Here is a 19,540-nt window from a genome sequence, read left to right on the forward strand (position 1 = left end):
CGAGAATCCTGAGAGGATGACTTTCATTGGAGCCACATTAGAGGAGCCCCTTAGAAGGAAGTTAGTGAAATTTTTGCAAGAAAATAGTGATGTGTTTGCATGGTCAGCAGCTGATATGCCAGGCATAGACCCGGAGTTAATTACTCACAAGCTAAACGTGGATCCAAGCCGGAAGACAGTGAAACAAAAGAAAAGAAATTTTGCCCCGGAAAGACAAGAGGCTATAAAATAGGAAGTAGAAAAGCTCTTAGAGGCTGGTTTTATTGAGGAGATTCAATTTCCGGAGTGGTTAGCAAACCCTGTAATGGTGAAGAAGGCTAATGGAAAGTGGAGGATGTGTATAGACTTCACTGATCTGAATGATGCATGCCCCAAAGACTGTTTTCCGCTGCCTAGAATTGATACTTTGATTGATGCCACTGCTGGACATGAGATGCTGAGTTTCATGGATGGATTTAGCGGATACAACCAGATCAAAATGCATAAGGATGACATTCCAAAGGTATCATTTATCACTGACTTTGGTGTTTATTGTTATCTTGTTATGGCGTTTGGTCTCAAGAATGCAGGAGCCACCTATCAAAGGTTGGTGAATAGAATTTTTAAGGATCTTATTGGTAAGACTATGGAAGTCTATGTTGATGACATGTTGGCGTAATTCTTGGGACTGATGGTCTCAAAGAGGGGAATTGAGGCTAACCCGGATAAAATAAAGGCGATCCTGGACATGGAACCACCAAAAACTGTTAAGGATGTTCAGAAGCTTACAGGAAGGGTTGCTGCGCTAGGACGATTCATCTCCAAGTCGGGGGACAAATGTTTGTCATTCTTCAAATCGCTAAAGAGCATCAAAGACTTTGTATGGAGTGAGGAAAACCAGAAGGCATTTGAAGAGTTAAAGAAGTATATGGCCCAGGCCCCGTTGTTGGCCAAGCCAGTTCTGAGTGAAATTTTATTCTTGTACTTGTCTGTTTCAGAGAGCGCCTTGAGCGCGGTGTTGGTTAAGGAAGAACTGAAAGTCCAGAAACCCGTATACTATGTCAGCAAAATTTTGCATGGTGCTGAGTTGAATTATTCAACTATTGAGAAATTCGCTTTAGCCTTGGTAATGGCTTCAAGAAAGCTGCGTCCTTATTTTCAAGCTCACCAGATTGAAGTGCTAACAAATCAGCCACTGAGAAATATCATTCACAGTCCCAAGGCAAGTGGGAGACTGATTAAGTGGGCAATAGAGTTGGGAGAGTTCGATCTCAAGTATAAGCCACGTACGGCTATAAAAGCCCAGGCACTAGCTGACTTCGTGGTGGAATTTACCATACCCAACCAAGAAGTCGGGGGGCAGGAAGATACCATACCTCAAGACAAGGGAGTCGACAATGGGGACAGGGAGAAGGATGATAAGGAGAAAGAATATTGGGTTCTCTATTTTGATGGAGCATCAAAAACAAATTCCAGTGGAGCAGGGTTGGTTTTGCAAAGCCCTGATGGATTCTTAATTGAGTATGCTATGAAGCTAGACTTCCCAACCACAAACAATGAGGCAGAGTATGAAGCCCTGATTGCTGGTCCTTGGTCTAGCTGGGACACTTAGAGTCAAAAACTTAAAGGTCCGTGGAGACTCGAAGCTGATCATATCCCAGGTAAAGGGAGAATTTGAGGCAAGGGATGATACGATGGCTAAGTATGTTCGCCTAGTAAGGGCTGTGATGACCCAATTTAATGAATGTCATGTTGAACACATTCCAAGGGAAGAAAATGCTAAAGCAGATGCGCTATCAAAGTTTGCTTCATCTGAGATTGAAGAAAGTTCAGGAAGTGTGTACTTCCGTGTTTTGAAGACACGAAGCATAGATGTTAAGCTTGTGGCTCCCATAGGCTTGGGGACGTCATGGATTGATCCCATCAAGGCTCACATTCAGACCGGTTGGTTGCCAAGCGATGCAACTGAGGCACGGAAGTTAACTATTCGAGCACTAAGGTACTCCTTGATAGATGGAATTCTGTATAAGAGATCTTTCGTGGTTCCTTACTTGAGGTGTCTCAGGCCCGACGAGGCACGCTTGGCTCTTGAGGAAGTGCATGAAGGTATTTGTGGGCAACACTTGGGGGGCAGGGCCTTGGCTCATAAGATAACCCGTTTAGGCTTCTATTGGCCAGAAATGATGACTGATGCCAAAGAATATGTAAAGAAGTGTGATCGCTGTCAGAAGCATGCACCAGTTGTTAGACAACCCCCCGAGATGCTGACCTCTATCAACTCACCTATTCCCTTTGCTATGTGGGGGATGGATATTCTAGGACCTTTTCCTATGGCTACGGCACAAAGGAAATTTCTGATTGTAGCCATTGATTATTTCACCAAGTGGATCGAAGCCAAACCCTTGGCCAAAATCACAACTAAGCAGGTTGCACAATTCCTGTGGGAAAACATTATGTGCCGATATGGAATTCCCCGTATCCTCGTCACTGACAATGGAACACAATTCAACAATGAGGAATTCAAGAAGTATTGTGAAGAAAATGAAATTGAGTTACGATTCACCTCTGTGGCTCACCCGCAAGCCAATGGGCAAGCAGAGGTAGCAAATCGGATAATCCTGGATGGACTAAAGAAGAGGATTGAGAAGTCAAGAAATAATTGGGTGGATGAGATACTTCCAATATTATGGGCCTACAGGACTACCTGTAGAGTCACGACAGGAGCAACTCCCTTCATGTTGGCATATGGGGCAGAAGCAGTAGTTCCAGTAGAGATATCACATTCCTCTCCAAGGATTCAGGCTTTCAATGCAGAAGAAAATGAGGAAGGGCAGAGGTTAGCCCTGGATCTAATCGATGAAGTGCGAGATAAAGCACATGCAAAGATAGTAGAATATCAAAAAAAGGCTTCATTCTACTACAACCTAAGGGTTAAAGAGAGGTTTTTCAAACAAGGTGACCTAGTCTTGAGAAAAATAGAGGCTTCTGGTGTCGGACAGAAAGGAAAGCTTGCCCCGAATTGGGAAGGGCCGTACAGAGTCAAGAGCGTTCAGGGTAGAGGAACCTACAAGCTGGAAACTATGGAAGGTTTTGAAGTCCCGAGGACCTGGCACGCACAAAACCTGAAGGTTTACTACGTGTAAGATAGGCGAAGTACGATTCTCACTTGTCATTGTGACAAGTAGGTTTAAAAGCACCTCGAAGCTTTGCTTGCGTAGGATTTTATATCCCAGTAGAATTTACATTATCTAGTTATTGTTGATTAGGGTCGAACCCATACTGTGTAAGGTTTTGGAAAACCAGACTTCATATTAAAGAGTTTGAAATTATTTCTATCTAAGGATGTTTAAAGTTCAAATGCGTATAAAGATTGTAAAGTTAAAACAGAAAGAGGCAAGAAAAGCAACATATGAAATATAACCCCGAAGGGTAACAAGTTTAGATATGAATAAAGTTCAAAAAGAAGATATACAAAAAGTTAGGCCTTGGAAGGCTGAGATTCCTCAGAACCATTATCCGAAGTCTCCTCGAAAGTCTCAGCCGTTCCGTCGGACGTCTCGGTTGTCCCCTCCGAAGTCCCTGTAGAAGTTCCCTCTGCATGAGATGCTGGCTGTTGAGGCGCTGCTTTTGGAGGCTCTTCCACCCTGGCCTTCTTAGCGACAGGCTCAAACTCCTCCTCGGAAGAATCTTCCTCCTCTCCGTCCTTGATCATAACAGCAAGCTTCTCAGTAACACCTCCAAGCTCTGGAACCCGCACAGGGCAAGGAAAGGGGGACTGTTCAAGGACCTCTGGAAACTCATCCTGGATGGCCTCCACAGCAGCATCCCAGCCCTCTTTATAGCTAACTGGGTGAAGAAGGGCATCGTGCTCCACCATCAAGTCCTTGAATTCTTGGGTGTCCATCCAGCCATCAAAGGCTTTGTCCTTCTGCGCCTTCAGAATGACATTTTCGGCCCGGGCCGTCTCCAGGTCAGAAGTGGAAGAGGCTAGTTGAGCTTCAAGGGCCTCTATTTTTTGGTTGGCCTCCTCCAACTTCTTGTTGGCATCTTCCAGGCCAACCTTCCAAGCCTTAGCTTGGTGAATTGCCCCTTGGAAATGGGCGTTAGCCTGCAAGAGAAACACGAAAGTTTAGAAAAGAAACATGGAAAGATAAGTACGAAGGGCATAAGTAAAGGACGTACCGTCGCCAGAGCCTGGGCTCCAAATAGCTCATTCCCCTCTAAGTCCTGTTGAAGGATAAAATCTTGATAATCCACCTGGGGAGATAGAATGCTTAGACCATTCCTTGGACAGCGCCGTTCTGCCCACAATTGAGTCCTTGCCACGGATCCCCCAAGCAGGTTGAAAATAGGCCCCTGGCCTCTGCTTGGTGCGCAGAACTTGGCCGGGGTCCTTCCTCATCTGGCTCCGTTGCCTGAAGAAGGAACTCGGGGAAGCGGTCACCCAGTCGAGGGTCTTTAAAGATCTTCCCGGCCCTCTTCATCCTGGTTGTCTCCAGGTCCTTCGGCTTGGTAGCCTCCTCAATCTTCTCAGCCACTGCAACAAACAAAGTCAGTTGAAAACCAATGAAATAAAAGTGCAGGAAATAAATGAGGTAAGAAAGGGAACTTACTTTTCTTATGAACGGGCGAAAGGCCGCGTTCTACCAGGACGATCTCCCGGATAAGGTCCCAAGAATGGGAAGTACCATTGTCTTGCGTAAGGAGGTTGAAACCTCTAGCCTCCTCCTCAGACAAAGTTATGTCATTTGGGCTCCCGTCCACGGCCAGCCCAAAGGATGATCGAAACAGGGAGCCCCAATCTCCACCTTCCCAAATAACAAACAAAAAATCTTTCTTCCACCCCAAGTTGTTGTCAGGGATGGACTTCCCATTCACGATATGGGGGATAGTGGGGCGCTGGTTGATAGAAACCCAACCCGGAATTTTATCAGGGCTGTTTTTGAACTGAAAAATCTTCCTGAAGACAGCAACAGATGTGGGGACGTTGTGCTTGGCGCATTGCGACAGATAGCACGGAATCAACCTCCAGGAATTAGGGGGAAGTTGGCAAGGGCTGATGCCCACATCAGCCAGTAGCAAAGGAATGAATGGATGAAAAGGGAGTCAAATACCTGCCCTTAGAGTATCCCTATAGACGCATAGCGCGTCCTTCTTCCACTGACAGGCCCTGTCGGCCGGACCCGCAAGAACCAGCTTAAAAGGCTCCTTGATTTTGAAGCAGCTGCTCAACTTTTCCAGCTCCTTGGGATCCCGTAAAGCACTAATATGATCGTGCGCGTCCAGATGCGCATCAGACGGGTACTCGTCCCCTCGAGTGTTGATCATGTCGATTAAGGAAGTATACCTCGATCGAATAGGAAAATCGTTGGACTTTCTAGCCACGTTCATCTTGGCCAAGCGAGTCATTCTTTGTCAGCCATCTGAAAAAAGTAAGGGGCACGTAAATAGGCTATCTTAAAATAGCACACAATGGAAAAATAGACACGAAAAGCAAAGGGAGGAATCTTACCTGAAGAAGCGCTCCTGAAAAAGGCTTTGAGCTCCGACTTGCTGTTATTGCTCTGAGAATCTTAGCAGGAAGATAAAGAAAAAAACTAAGAAATGATAAAGTGAGGAGTAATAGCCTTTCCTCATTCCTTTATATAAGAGAAAAAGGAAGTTGAAGGGACGAAAAGCCCATTGAGAACAAAGGCCCATAAGAAAGGCCCAGAAAAAGGAATATTCCAGAATATTCCTAGGAATTCTAGAGCATTCTAAACAGGGTGTATTAAGCCCAGTAATATTTGGTAAAGCCCAATAAAGAGGCCCAGTAATATTTGAAAAGCCCAATAAAGAGGCCCAGTAATATTTGAAAGCCCAATAGAAAAAGTCAGGCCCAAATCCAATTAGGATTTGGAAAATTCAATTTTTAGCCCTAAAAAATGTAAGGACCAATGGAGAAGGCTAGAAAAAGACCAGAATCCAGGTCGAGATCCAGGTCGTGAATCCTGCCCGAAATCTTTCGAGTAGACACCCGAAAATAACGGGTAATAAAGACCAGAATTCAGGTCGAAATCCAGGTCGTGAATCCTACTCGAAAACTTTCGAGCAGGCACCGAAAATAACGGGCAAAAAAGACCAGGATTCAGGTCGAAATCCAGGTCGTGATCCCTGCCCGAAATTTTTCGACTAGGCTCACGAAAACAACGGAAAAAATAGGATTAAATTGAAGTCGAAATTTCGACCAGGAATGAGGTCGAATTAGCCAAGCATCTTTCAGGAATAAGATTAAAAACCCAGGTCGAATTTCGACTAGGATCCTGGTCGAAATCCAGGTCGTGGATCCTAGTCGAAATCCTTCGACCAGGAATCAAAGAAAACCAAAGAATTTTCGACCAGGATTCAGGTCGCAAATTTCGACTAGGATCCTGGTCGAAATCTTAGTCGATGGGCTCAAGATCAGAAGCTAAAAGTGGGAATTGACGACCCTAGATCCAGGTCGAATTTCGACTAGGATCCTGGTCGAAATCCATGTCGTGAATCCTAGTCGAAATCCTTCGACCAGGATGACAAGGCTGACCTCTATTTTCGACTAGGATCCTGGTCGAAAAGGGCTGGAAATCTGAAAAAAATCCAGGAAAATTAAGGAAAATCCCAGAAATTAGGCGAAAAATCCCAGAAAATTAGGGAAATCCGGAAAATTAGGGAAAATCCTAGAAAATTAGGGAAAATCCCAGAAAATTAGGGAAAAAACTTCCCAGAAAATTAGGGAAATCCCAGAAAAATTAGGGGGGAAAATCCAGGAAACTTAGGGAAAAATCCCGGAAATAAGGGAAAAATTCCTGGAATTACGATAATTCCTGAATAAAAGAAAAATTCATTGTAAATGTGTAGGTCGCTCCACACTTTACGGAAAAACGAAACCCTGTAAGGGAACGACTAGACTTAACTTCTGCGAAACCTAATCATGTTTCCCAAAAGTTGTGGGGCAATGATAGGGATAACTAAATTATGATTGTATAATTAAATACTGCATTAATTGTACAAGCTTGTGACTTCTAGGCCCAATAAAATGTTATTATGATACTTAGACCAGAAGGTTAAGCCTGATGGACTAGATAGCCCTGAGGACTAAAACAGGCCCAAAAGCCCTGATTATTCATTAATTTCGTAATTAATTAATAAGGGAAAATCAGATGTTGAGACCAAGAGTCCCGCTAAGATATAAATCCTTAGAGATTTTAACCCTCAAGGGAACCTAAAAGGATACGGAATCGTTTCCTACTATCTAGGCCTCCAAAGTCCATCTAACTTATGAGACTTTTGTCCCCCAATAGTCTTCCTATACAAAGTCCAATTCCAAGGACTCCCAACATCTATATAAGGGACTCACCCCATAAATCAGAACTACGTTTTTTTTTTGGCTTGATTCTCTATATTCACAGAAATAACGTAGGCATTCCGTAAAGGAAGACGAGCCACGAAACACGAGAGCAGCCATTAAAGGCCCTTAAGCTCCCGAATCTTAGTAATATAGCAAATAATAACCTTAGTTTTTTATCCATAACAAATACAATTATATTTAATATAAAAATTAATAATTTATTAATATTTTATCAAATCAAACTCGAGCCGAACTGATCATATTTCTAGTTTTTGTCGTGAAAGCGATTCGAGATTCGATCCGAACCGGAGCCTATCAATTTTTTACGGCTGAGTTTCGAACTTGAAATTTAAGGCTCGGTCGAACTCAAACTCGAGCTTGAGACCGAACTTTTTAATAGAATTCGAGCCGAGTCCGGCTATGCATGTTACTAAAACGAAGATTTTATGAGAAATTGTTTACCTAATAATGAGAAAATTATACAATCTGCATTGTTGAGTTACAGATTACTGGCATCAGTACTGATGTTTGAGTATGACAAACTACATAGTCTTTACACAAGTAGTTATTGTTCAACCGATCAAGTAAACTAGTAGGCTAATAGTCATTTTCTTGATCATATTAAGAATTGCATCACATTCTCAGTTTGAAGAGGTCTGAATAAGTTCTGATCATCAAGTTCTTCATCATCATTCGACGTTTCGTGCTGTGGACACAATCAAGGTTTAGGAGGGATCACCAGAAGTTCGACGTCTCTTCTAGCATTTCAATCACTTTGTTCATTGAAGGACGCTCACTTGGATTCTTGTGTATGCACCACATTGCTACAATAATCATCTTTTAACCGACTCCTTCTCGTTCTCGGTTAATCTCTTCCTTTCAATCTCCTTCCCTTGGCTAATCTGGTCATAGATCCATGAAGGGAAGTAAATTGGCTAATTTGATCCTTGAATGGATTCAAATTTTTCCTTCGTCCTGCCATTTCCAGTTATAACATTCCGAAACTATAAACATCTGCCTTGTAAGAAACAACTCCGATATTTTTGTAAAACAATTCGGGAGCCATGTAACCCATTGTTCCCCTTGGCGCTGTCATAGTCACTATACTTTGATCCGTGGCACGTAATTTTGCAAGGCCAAAATCAGAAATCTTTGGATTGAAATTTTTCATCCAGGAGAATATTATAAGGCTTAATATCAAAATGCAAGATTTGCCTATCACAACTCGATGCAAATACTCTATGCCATATGCCACTTTACAGGAATCTCATAAATCTTTCACAATTCAAAGTAGGCGTTCCTCCTCCCTCGGAAAAATGTATTTATCAAGAGCACGTTAGGCATGAACTCATAAATAAAAGCATGTTTGAACCCTCAACGCAAAAACCAACAAGTCTCACAATGTTGACATGGTGGATCATACCAATTGTACCAACTTCATTGATGAAATCTTGGGCGCAAGTCTGGATTTGTTAGTATTTTTATAGCTACGACAAGGCCACTTCGAAGTTTTCCTTTATATACAGTACCAAAGCCCCCTTCACCCAGTTTTTCACTAAATCCTTTAGTGAACTTCTTAATCTGGGAATAGTTATACCTAATAGGCATCAGTTGTTTTGAGCTTGCAGGAATCTTCAATAGTACCATGCACTGATAGATGTCTTCTCCTTGATTTATAGATCAAGAACGCGGAGAGAAATGGTTAGTCCACATAAGCATCTATTTGAAACAAAAATCATTACTGCAATAAAGACCATGTAATTGACAAAATAGATTTTATTTGAAATTTCACACTAACAAAAACAAATCACTGTGAAACTAGCATCTCACCGAGGAGTTCTCCTAGATATGCTGTGAGGTCGTGGTGATAAGAAGCGGAAAACAATGGAAATATGTTAAAACCCCGTTTGAAAGATTATTAGATCGACTTGGAGTAAACAAATCATGAAAGTGCTTACTCATATACATTGAAGTGTTGGGATTGTAGGGGCCTTGTGTCCACATGCCTACAAGACATGCAAAGCTGTTCAGGAAACTTGAAACCTAAAGAGAACCTTGTAAGAGAATAGACATCTCTTACCTAGACTGTAGTTTGCAGCTTCTGTGCCAGTCACAATGATAAGGTGGGAAAAAAAAAAAAATATGTCAAAAAACCAGTTAAAAATGGATTGAGTTGACGAGGAAATTATTGAATGGCTCACCAGGAATCAGTATCAAAATTTCTCGCACGTAAAACTAGATCAAAAACCATAACCTACAAAAAAATGCAAAGCTCTTCACCAGATGCCAACTCTAAAAGCAGAGGAAAAACATTACTGATTTGTTGATGAAACATAAAATACCTCCTATAAGATTTGCAATGGGTGTGCCGATTTTCAGATATTATACTCTGACAATATTGCGATTGAGTACCATGACAGCCTAGGCAAGAAAAATACTTGAAAGGAAGCTCTATCCCATAAACCACATTTTAATACCCAAGAAAGATGTTTTATTAATATCAGGCCATGCTGATGAAACCCAAGTTGTCTTCCGAACTAAGCAATTGTTCTCCACTTCCGAGATTTTCATTTTCCCAATGACAACGTATGAATATACTGATGATGAGGAGCAAGGAGATGTAGGAATATATCGAGTTGATGAGGATTTAGTCAGAGGAGCGGACAATCTATATAAGTTATTGGTCTATTCAACTCCATAATCGGAGAAAAATAATATCATAACTGTAGAAAGCATGGAGAGGAGTGGAAGAACATGAATAATTATTTGTAGCTAGCCCTGAATCAATTATTCGAACAGAAGAATTTACATAATTGATAGCCTCCACATAGAAGTCGTCTGAATGAAGTTTGATAGTAGTACGATTTTGTCTGCAGGAAAGCTCATAGCTGAGACCATGACATTTGTGTGCATGATCTTTTAGATAAAAAGGGCAGCTTATGTTATCAATATTACCGCAAGAAGAAGCAAAAGAAGAAGAAGAAGCAGCAGCAGCTTTACAGCAACTGCTGGTTATTGATGCCAAGACGACAGTGATAATCAGTAACGAAGAGTACATCATTTGCACTGAATCATGCATAAATCACTGTAATAATACTAGTTACTATGAGGTGGATAATGAATTCAACAAGATTCCGTCTCTAAAATGTAGGAAAAAAGAATTATCTTCTGTTTAATATTCTTTATCTGGGTAGCAATTTATGTCCATAAATAAAGAAGAAGGTATTTTCTAGCAGGCCATCAAATAAAAAATGGGCTATCATATGCCTTGTTTTTCTTGATAATTGCAGTCAACTAAACACTCCAAACAAGTACCAATATCAATGTCACTCAAATTGTTTAGCATCACATATCAGAATAATATAATCCAGAATATCATTCTCCATGATTTTAACATTGTTTAAAGATCTGATCCGTCTGACTAATCTTTCAAAGCGGCCTGCTTGGTAGCAAGGGCCAGAGATTTTTCTTGATAAGCAACTTACAAGTCAACATGAACATCAAAGATCAAAGTCTTTAAGTCTTTTAGCACAAGGCCTATTTAATTAGTCTTATTCGTTTTAGACTTTCATGTTTCATGCCTGTTCAATTTGTTTATCTGAAATTCCATCTTTTTTGCAGCAAGTCTTGATTTCTGTCCTGCATAAAGTCTTGATTTCTGTCCTGCATAATATTACTCTTTATCTTCTAGATTATTGCAGCATGCTTCCAGTTTTGCTGCGACTATATACTTATTAAAAAAATAATATTCCGTTATAACAAAGAATCTAGACAATGAAAAAATAAGCATGTTCTTGAAGAATTATTGCAACTCGTAAACTATTTTACTAATTGCATCTAGATAGTTTCCTGAAGCCTCTGTATAGGTCTACCCGAGTGATCTTAAATATGGTGATTTTAAATGAATTTATGTTGCTTGTACTGGTAAGCTGTATCATTAGTAAACTTGGTGTCGCAGTACTTCAACATGATGAATGCAGTGTGACAAGGTGCCATGGAGGAGACAGCAAAATCAGATTCCCGTTCCATTTGATTGATTCGGATAAAGAGAAGCAGCCGCGGTCAGATCACTGTGGCTTTCCTGTTGGCTTTGAACTCTCTTGCGGAACCATTGATCATTATAATTATCCAATGGTGAAGTTCGAGTACCAGGTCAACACCTCTCTTCCGGGACTCTATCTTTCATTCTCGGTTGAGGCCTATGTTGATTCCATCGACTACAAATCACGCCAGCTCCACTTCATATCTACGTCCACCAACGTCACACAACACTATGACTACTACTTGTCTAATTCTCCCTTCAAACCTTTTATATTTACTGAAGTTCAAGAAGACTATATATATAGTAAAGCTCAAGCTGATTTTACCTTCTACAAATGTTCATCATCCAAAAGTGTATTTGACATAATTGCAGAAGACATTCCTTCTTTAAGTAGTCATGGTTTTAAAGTGTATGCCATCCATTCTCACTATGGAATTACAGAAATGCTCCTAACATCTTGCACCAAGTTGTATAATATTTCACATATCCCATTTTCTCAAGGAGGCTTGTCTTGGTCTGAACCCGATTGTGGGGATTGTGAAGCCAAGGAACAGTACTGCAAATTCAAACCAAACAGCACCACCGTCACTCAGTGCTTCCCCATACCAAAAGGTTATTTAAATTCTCAGAAATTTTCTAGATGATCCACATGTGAGGTTATGTAATTAGGTACTACTAGTAATAATCTGTGTGCGTATTAATATTTATGTTTCAATTTACAGGTCCCCCATCAAATAAGCTTCTGGTGACAGGTGAATTATAAATTCTCTTTGAACTTTGTAATCTGTTTTTCATTAGCTCTGCATAGTTATTGGTGAACTTTATATGTATGTAGGTAAAGTTGGAGGGATCTTTGTCCTGTCATTTCTACTTGTCGCCTTTTGTTATGCTATATACTCATACAAGCAAAAGAAAACTTACCAGCAGAAGATTGAAATGTTTCTGGAGGACTACAAATCCCTTAAGCCTACAAGATACTCTTATGCTGATATAAAAAAGATAAGCAATCATTTCACGGTAAAGTTAGGGGAAGGAGGCTTTGGTTCAGTGTTCAAAGGACAGCTTTCAAATGATGTTGCAGTTGCGGTTAAGGTCCTAAACGATAAGATTGATGCCAAAGAAAGTGGAGAAGATTTTATAAATGAAGTTAGTACAATTGGCTTAATCCACCATGTGAATGTGGTTCGCTTGGTTGGATATTGCGCTGATGGCTGTAGACGAGCTCTTGTTTATGAGTTTCAACCAAACAATTCCCTCGAAAAGCATGTCTATTCAGGAGAAAATCACAGTGAAGGATTCCTTGGTTGGGAAAAGATGCAAGACATTTCTCTAGGCATTGCCAAAGGTATTGAGTATCTTCACCAAGGATGTGCTCAACGAATCCTCCACTTTGACATCAAACCTCATAACATCTTGTTAGACCAAAATTTCAACCCGAAAGTCTCTGATTTTGGTTTAGCAAAGTTGTGTAACAAAGGCCAAAGCATAGTATCAATGACTATGGCTAGGGGGACAATAGGCTACATTGCACCAGAAGTATTTTCTAGGAACTTCGGAGAAGTATCATCCAAGTCAGATGTTTACAGCTTCGGGATGCTGTTACTTGAAATAGTTGGAGCAAGGAATCATACTTCAACAGGAACAGAAAACGCCAGTGAAGAATATTTCCCTGAATGGATTTTCCATCAGCTTGAGCAACGAAACAATACGACAACGAAAACGACAAGCCTGATTGAGGAAGACCTCGAAAGCATGATCCAAAGAAAGCTAACAGTTGTAGGACTTTGGTGCGTAAATTGGCATCCAGCAGACCGACCTTCTATGAAACGCGTGATTCAAATGCTACAAGCTGAACACTGCCCTGCCATACCTCCAAATCTGTTCAAATCGACAAGTTCAAGAAACGCATTCGCAGGAGTTCCTTCTAGGTTGTTTATTAGCGAGCTTGAAGTTATTTCAGAATCAGAGTGATTATTACTTGAAGCAAGATGCATAGTTCTAAATTCTTAATAATGTGTTTGTGTAAACATTGTTTTTATTTGATTAGCGTCTGTTGTAAAAACATTAAAACTGAAAAATAAAATAATCTTGCCATGTAATCTAGGAGTACTTATTACAGATGTGATATAGAATGTTGAACAGCTGTGTTGAATTAATTAAACAGTAGTTTAAGGTCGGCAAATTCGAATAAAATAAAAATAGTCATTACTAGCCGTTGTAAACAACAAACACTCTCTCTCTCTCTCTCCCACCAAAACTCATTACAAATCTCCAGCGCCTATTTACGACCATCTCTCTCTGCAGATTCACATCTCTCTCTGTCTCTCTCCGTATATACACTCAATTCCCTCTCTCTCTCTGTCTCTCTCCTTCTCTCTCCGTATTTACACTCAACTCTCTCTCTCTCTACAAAAACTCATTAAAAATCTCAGGCGCCTATTTACCAAATAATGTCTATACTATAATATAATAACCAAATTACTATACACATATGTTATCGTACTACTAAATTACTTAATTACTTAGTAATTAAACAGATAACAGCACATACCAAAAAACAGTGATAGTTACAAATTTGTTAACTAATAAAAAACACAAAACCTCAATGAGTAATTTAATCAAACACTTAGTATGAAATACCTTAAAAACTCAAAAATTATAAACGTACAGTTAATTACCTCAATATTCATGGACATGATTGTTGTAGGGAGTAATGCGGATTGTTCTGTGGTATGATTTATGTGTTTTTTCAGTTAACTCAATTTCCTATTTGCTCAACCTCGCTCCTCTGTCTAATCTAACTCCTGCAGGAATGTGTTCAACTGTGTTGCTGTTTGTATATTTTCTTTTAAATTTAAAAATAAAAAAACGGAAGCAGGTGTGCCGTTTTGCATATTAAAAAAGGTAGGCTTTGGGCGCTGTTTGTTTATTTTTTTTAAATATAAATTGGGAAAACAGAAGAGGATGTTCCGTTTTGCATGAATTAAAAAACGGAACTTTATACGACGTTATGAGGTGACATTTTGGGTCTTTTCACCCATAAGTGACAATCTGGGCATTATTAAGTAAAATAGTGACAATCTGGGCCTTTGTTCTATGGTTTACCGTATGTACAGTGTCTACTATTTTTTAGTCATTCATCCGTTTTACTATTGTTATCGTTTCGGGAGAGTATTTGATGTACATTTTGACATAAATAGAAAATATAATTATCAAAACTTTTTAAAAAAAAGAAATTTATGAATAAAAATAGAATATTTAAACTTTTATTCAGATTTTTTTTTAAAAAGTATAGAATTATACTTTCTGTTCATCTTAAAATGCGTGTCGAACACTGTCACAGAAAATATAATTATATTTTAATATAAATAGTTAATAATTTATTAATATTTTATTGAATCAAACTCGAGCCGACCTGATCATATTTCTAGTTTTTGTCGGTGAAAGCGATTCGAGTTTTCGATCCGAATCGGAGCCTATCAATTTTTTTACGAGCTGAGTTTCGAGCTTGAAATTTAAGGTTTGGTCGAACTCGAACTCGAACTCGAGGTTGAGACCGAACTTTTTAATCGAATTCGAGCCGAGTCCGGCAGTGTTATAATAAAAATGAAATATTCATGTTATTAAAATTGAAGATTTTATGAGAATTTGTTTACCTAAATATGAGAAAATTATACAATCTACATTATTGTGTTACATATTACTGGCATCAGTACTGATGCTTGAGTATGACAAACTACATAATCTTCACACAACTAGTTATTTGTTCAATGATAATCATTTTCTTGATCATATTAAGAATTGCATCACATTATCAGTTTGAGGAGGTCTGAATAAGTTCTTGATCATCATTCGACGTTTCGTGCTGGGGACAAATCAAAGGTTTAGGAGGGATCACCAGAAGTTCGACGTCTCCTTCTAGCATTTCAATCACATTGCTCATTGAAGGACGCTCACTTGGATTCATTTGTATGCACCACATTGCTACAATGATCATCTTTTTAACCAACTCCTTCTCGTTCTCGTTAACCTCTTCCATTTCAATCTCCTTCCCTTGGCTAATCTGGTCATAGATCCATGAAGGGAAGTAAATTTGGCTAATTTGATCCTTGAATGGATTCAAATTTTTCCTTCGTCCTGCCATTTCCAGTAACAACATTCCGAAACTATAAACATCTGCCTTGTAAGAGACAGCTCCGATTTTTGTAAAACAATTCTGGAGCCATATAACCCATTGTACCCCTTGCCGCTGTCATAGTCACTATACTTTGATCCGTGGCACGTAGTTTTGCAAGGCCAAAATCAGAAATCTTTGGATTGAAATTTTCATCCAGGAGAATATTATGAGGCTTAATATCAAAATGCAAGATTTGCATATCACAACCTCGATGCAAATACTCTATGCCATATGCCACTTTACAAGAAATCTCATAAATCTTTTCACAATTCAAAGTAGGCGTTCCTCCTCCCTCGAGAAAAATGTATTTATCAAGAGATCCGTTAGGCATGAACTCATAAATAAGAGCACGTTTTGAACCCTCAACGCAGAAACCAACAAGTCTCACAATGTTGACATGGTGGATCATACCAATTGTACCAACTTCATTGATGAAATCTTGGCCGCTAGTCTTGGATTTTGTAAGTATTTTTATAGCTACGACAAGGCCACTTCGAAGTTTTCCTTTATATACAGTACCAAAGCCCCCTTCACCCAGTTTTTCACTAAATCCTTTAGTGAACTTCTTAATCTGGGAATAGTTATACCTAATAGGCATCAGTTTGTTTTGAGCTTGCAGGAAATCTTCAATAGTACCATGCACTGATAGATGTCTCCTCCTTGATTTATAGATCAAGAACGCGGAGAGAAATGGTAGTCCACATAAGCATCTTGAAACAAAAATCATTACTGCAATAAAGACCATGTAAATTGACAAAATAGATTTTATTTGAAATTTCACACTAACAAAAACAAATCACTGTGAAACTAGCATCTCACCGAGGAGTTCTCCTAGATATGCTGTGAGGTCGTGGTGATAAGAAGCGGAAAACAATGGAAATATGTTAAAACCCCGTTTGAAAGATTATTAGATCGACTTGGAGTAAACAAATCATGAAAGTGCTTACTCATATACATTGAAGTGTTGGGATTGTAGGGGCCTTGTGTCCACATGCCTACAAGACATGCAAAGCTGTTCAGGAAACTTGAAACCTAAAGAGAACCTTGTAAGAGAATAAACATCTCTTACCTAGACTGTAGTTTGCAGCTTCTGTGCCAGTCACAATGATAAGAAGGTGGGAAAAAAACGAAAATATGTCAAAAAACCAGTTAAAAATGGATTGAGTTGAGGAGGAAATTATTGAATATTGCTCACCAGGAATCAGTATCAAAATTTCTCGCACGTAAAACCAGATCAAAAACCATAACCTACAAAAAAATGCAAAGCTCTTCAGCAGATGCCAACTCTAAAAGCAGAGGAAAAACATTACTGATTTGTTGATGAAACATAAAATACCTCCTATAAGATTTGCAATGGGTGTGCCGATTTTCAGATATTATACTCTGACAATATTGCGATTGAGTAGCATGACAGCCTAGGCAAGAAAAATACTTGAAAGGAAGCTCTATCCCATAAACCACATCTTTAATACCCAAGAAAGATGTTTTATTAATATCAGGCCATGCTGATGAAACCCAAGTTGTCTTCCGAACTAAGCAATTGTTCTCCACTTCCGAGATTTTCATTTTCCCAATGACAACGTATGAATATACTGATGATGAGGAGCAAGGAGATGTAGGAATATATCGAGTTGATGAGGATTTAGTCAGAGGAGCTGGACAATCTATATAAGTTATTGGTCTATTCAACTCCATAATCGGAGAAAAATGATCATCATAACTGTAGAAAGCATGGAGAGGAGTGGAAGAACATGAATAATTATTCTAGCTAGCCCTGAATCAATTATTCGAACAGAAGAATTTACATAATTGATAGCCTCCACATAGAAGTCGTCTGAATGAAGTTTGATAGTAGTACGATTTTGTCTGCAGGAAAGCTCATAGCTGAGACCATGACATTTGTGTGCATGATCTTTTAGATAAAAAGGGCAGCTTATGTTATCAATATTACCGCAAGAAGAAGAAGCAAAAGAAGAAGAAGAAGCAGCAGCAGCTTTACAGCAACTGCTGGTTATTGATGCCAAGACGACAGTGATAATCAGTAACGAAGAGTACATCATTTGCACTGAATCATGCATAAATCACTGTAATAATACTAGTTACTATGAGGTGGATAATGAATTCAACAAGATTCCGTCTCTAAAATGTAGGAAAAAAGAATTATCTTCTGTTTAATATTCTTTATCTGGGTAGCAATTTATGTCCATAAATAAAGAAGAAGGTATTTTCTAGCAGGCCATCAAATAAAAAAGGGCTATCATATGCCTTGTTTTCTTGATAATTGCAGTCAACTAAACACTCCAAACAAGTACCAATATCAATGTCACTCAAATTGTTTAGCATCACATATCAGAATAATATAATCCAGAATATCATTCTCCATGATTTTAACATTGTTTAACAGATCTGATCCGTCTGACTAATCTTTCAAAGCGGCCTGCTTGGTAGCAAGGGCCAGAGATATTTTTCTTGATAAGCAACTTACAAGTCAACATGAACATCAAAGATCAAAGTCTTTAAGTCTTTTAGCACAAGGCCTATTTAATTAGTCTTATTCGTTTTAGACTTTCATGTTTCATGCCTGTTCAATTGTTTATCTGAAATTCCATCTTTTTTGCAGCAAGTCTTGATTTCTGTCCTGCATAAAGTCTTGATTTCTGTCCTGCATAATATTACTCTTTATCTTCTAGATTATTGCAGCATGCTTCCAGTTTTGCTGCGACTATATACTTATTAAAAAAATAATATTCCGTTATAACAAAGAATCTAGACAATGAAAAAATAAGCATGTTCTTGAAGAATTATTGCAACTCGTAAACTATTTTACTAATTGCATCTAGATAGTTTCCTGAAGCCTCTGTATAGGTCTACCCGAGTGATCTTAAATATGGTGATTTTAAATGAATTTATGTTGCTTGTACTGGTAAGCTGTATCATTAGTAAACTTGGTGTCGCAGTACTTCAACATGATGAATGCAGTGTGACAAGGTGCCATGGAGGAGACAGCAAAATCAGATTCCCGTTCCATTTGATTGATTCGGATAAAGAGAAGCAGCCGCGGTCAGATCACTGTGGCTTTCCTGTTGGCTTTGAACTCTCTTGCGGAACCATTGATCATTATAATTATCCAATGGTGAAGTTCGAGTACCAGGTCAACACCTCTCTTCCGGGACTCTATCTTTCATTCTCGGTTGAGGCCTATGTTGATTCCATCGACTACAAATCACGCCAGCTCCACTTCATATCTACGTCCACCAACGTCACACAACACTATGACTACTTGTCTAATTCTCCCTTCAAACCTTTTATATTTACTGAAGTTCAAGAAGACTATATATAGTAAAGCTCAAGCTGATTTTACCTTCTACAAATGTTCATCATCCAAAAGTGTATTTGACATAATTGCAGAAGACATTCCTTCTTTAAGTAGTCATGGTTTTAAAGTGTATGCCATCCATTCTCACTATGGAATTACAGAAATGCTCCTAACATCTTGCACCAAGTTGTATAATATTTCACATATCCCATTTTCTCAAGGAGGCTTGTCTTGGTCTGAACCCGATTGTGGGGATTGTGAAGCCAAGGAACAGTACTGCAAATTCAAACCAAACAGCACCACCGTCACTCAGTGCTTCCCCATACCAAAAGGTTATTTAAATTCTCAGAAATTTTCTAGATGATCCACATGTGAGGTTATGTAATTAGGTACTACTAGTAATAATCTGTGTGCGTATTAATATTTATGTTTCAATTTACAGGTCCCCCATCAAATAAGCTTCTGGTGACAGGTGAATTATAAATTCTCTTTGAACTTTGTAATCTGTTTTTCATTAGCTCTGCATAGTTATTGGTGAACTTTATATGTATGTAGGTAAAGTTGGAGGGATCTTTGTCCTGTCATTTCTACTTGTCGCCTTTTGTTATGCTATATACTCATACAAGCAAAAGAAAACTTACCAGCAGAAGATTTGAAATG

At 39.1% G+C, this 19,540-nt stretch overlaps 1 protein-coding gene, 3 long non-coding RNA genes and 2 pseudogenes across 4 annotated transcripts; 1 reads left to right on the forward strand and 5 right to left on the reverse strand.

The window, feature by feature from the left end:
* Positions 1–8,080: 8,080 nt before the first annotated feature.
* LOC141706509 (rust resistance kinase Lr10-like) lies at positions 8,081–9,102 on the reverse strand (annotated as a pseudogene).
* Positions 9,103–9,115: 13 nt separating this feature from the next.
* On the reverse strand, positions 9,116–9,587 carry LOC141706586 (uncharacterized). Its single transcript, XR_012568861.1, has 3 exons — positions 9,547–9,587; positions 9,426–9,446; positions 9,116–9,351 (listed from the first exon to the last, which is right to left on the reverse strand). It is a non-coding gene; the product is annotated as an uncharacterized LOC141706586 (long non-coding RNA).
* A 1,328-nt stretch (positions 9,588–10,915) lies between these two features.
* On the forward strand, positions 10,916–13,486 carry LOC141706581 (rust resistance kinase Lr10-like). Its single transcript, XM_074509350.1, has 3 exons — positions 10,916–11,999; positions 12,110–12,139; positions 12,223–13,486. The coding sequence occupies exons 1-3, from the start codon at positions 11,234–11,236 to the stop codon at positions 13,356–13,358; spliced, it is 1,932 nt and encodes a 643-aa protein (XP_074365451.1). The 5' UTR covers positions 10,916–11,233; the 3' UTR covers positions 13,359–13,486.
* Positions 11,542–14,359, reverse strand: LOC141706589 (uncharacterized). Its single transcript, XR_012568864.1, has 3 exons — positions 14,066–14,359; positions 11,713–11,943; positions 11,542–11,591 (listed from the first exon to the last, which is right to left on the reverse strand). It is a non-coding gene; the product is annotated as an uncharacterized LOC141706589 (long non-coding RNA).
* A 650-nt stretch (positions 14,360–15,009) lies between these two features.
* LOC141706584 (rust resistance kinase Lr10-like) lies at positions 15,010–17,322 on the reverse strand (annotated as a pseudogene).
* Positions 17,323–18,341: 1,019 nt separating this feature from the next.
* Positions 18,342–19,049, reverse strand: LOC141706590 (uncharacterized). The gene is made up of 2 exons (XR_012568865.1): positions 18,926–19,049; positions 18,342–18,809 (listed from the first exon to the last, which is right to left on the reverse strand). It is a non-coding gene; the product is annotated as an uncharacterized LOC141706590 (long non-coding RNA).
* Between the last annotated feature and the right edge of the window lie 491 nt (positions 19,050–19,540).

The sequence above is a fragment of the Apium graveolens genome, chromosome 2 (genome assembly GCF_009905375.1).
Source record: "Apium graveolens cultivar Ventura chromosome 2, ASM990537v1, whole genome shotgun sequence".
In the NCBI taxonomy this organism is placed as follows: domain Eukaryota; kingdom Viridiplantae; phylum Streptophyta; class Magnoliopsida; order Apiales; family Apiaceae; genus Apium; species Apium graveolens.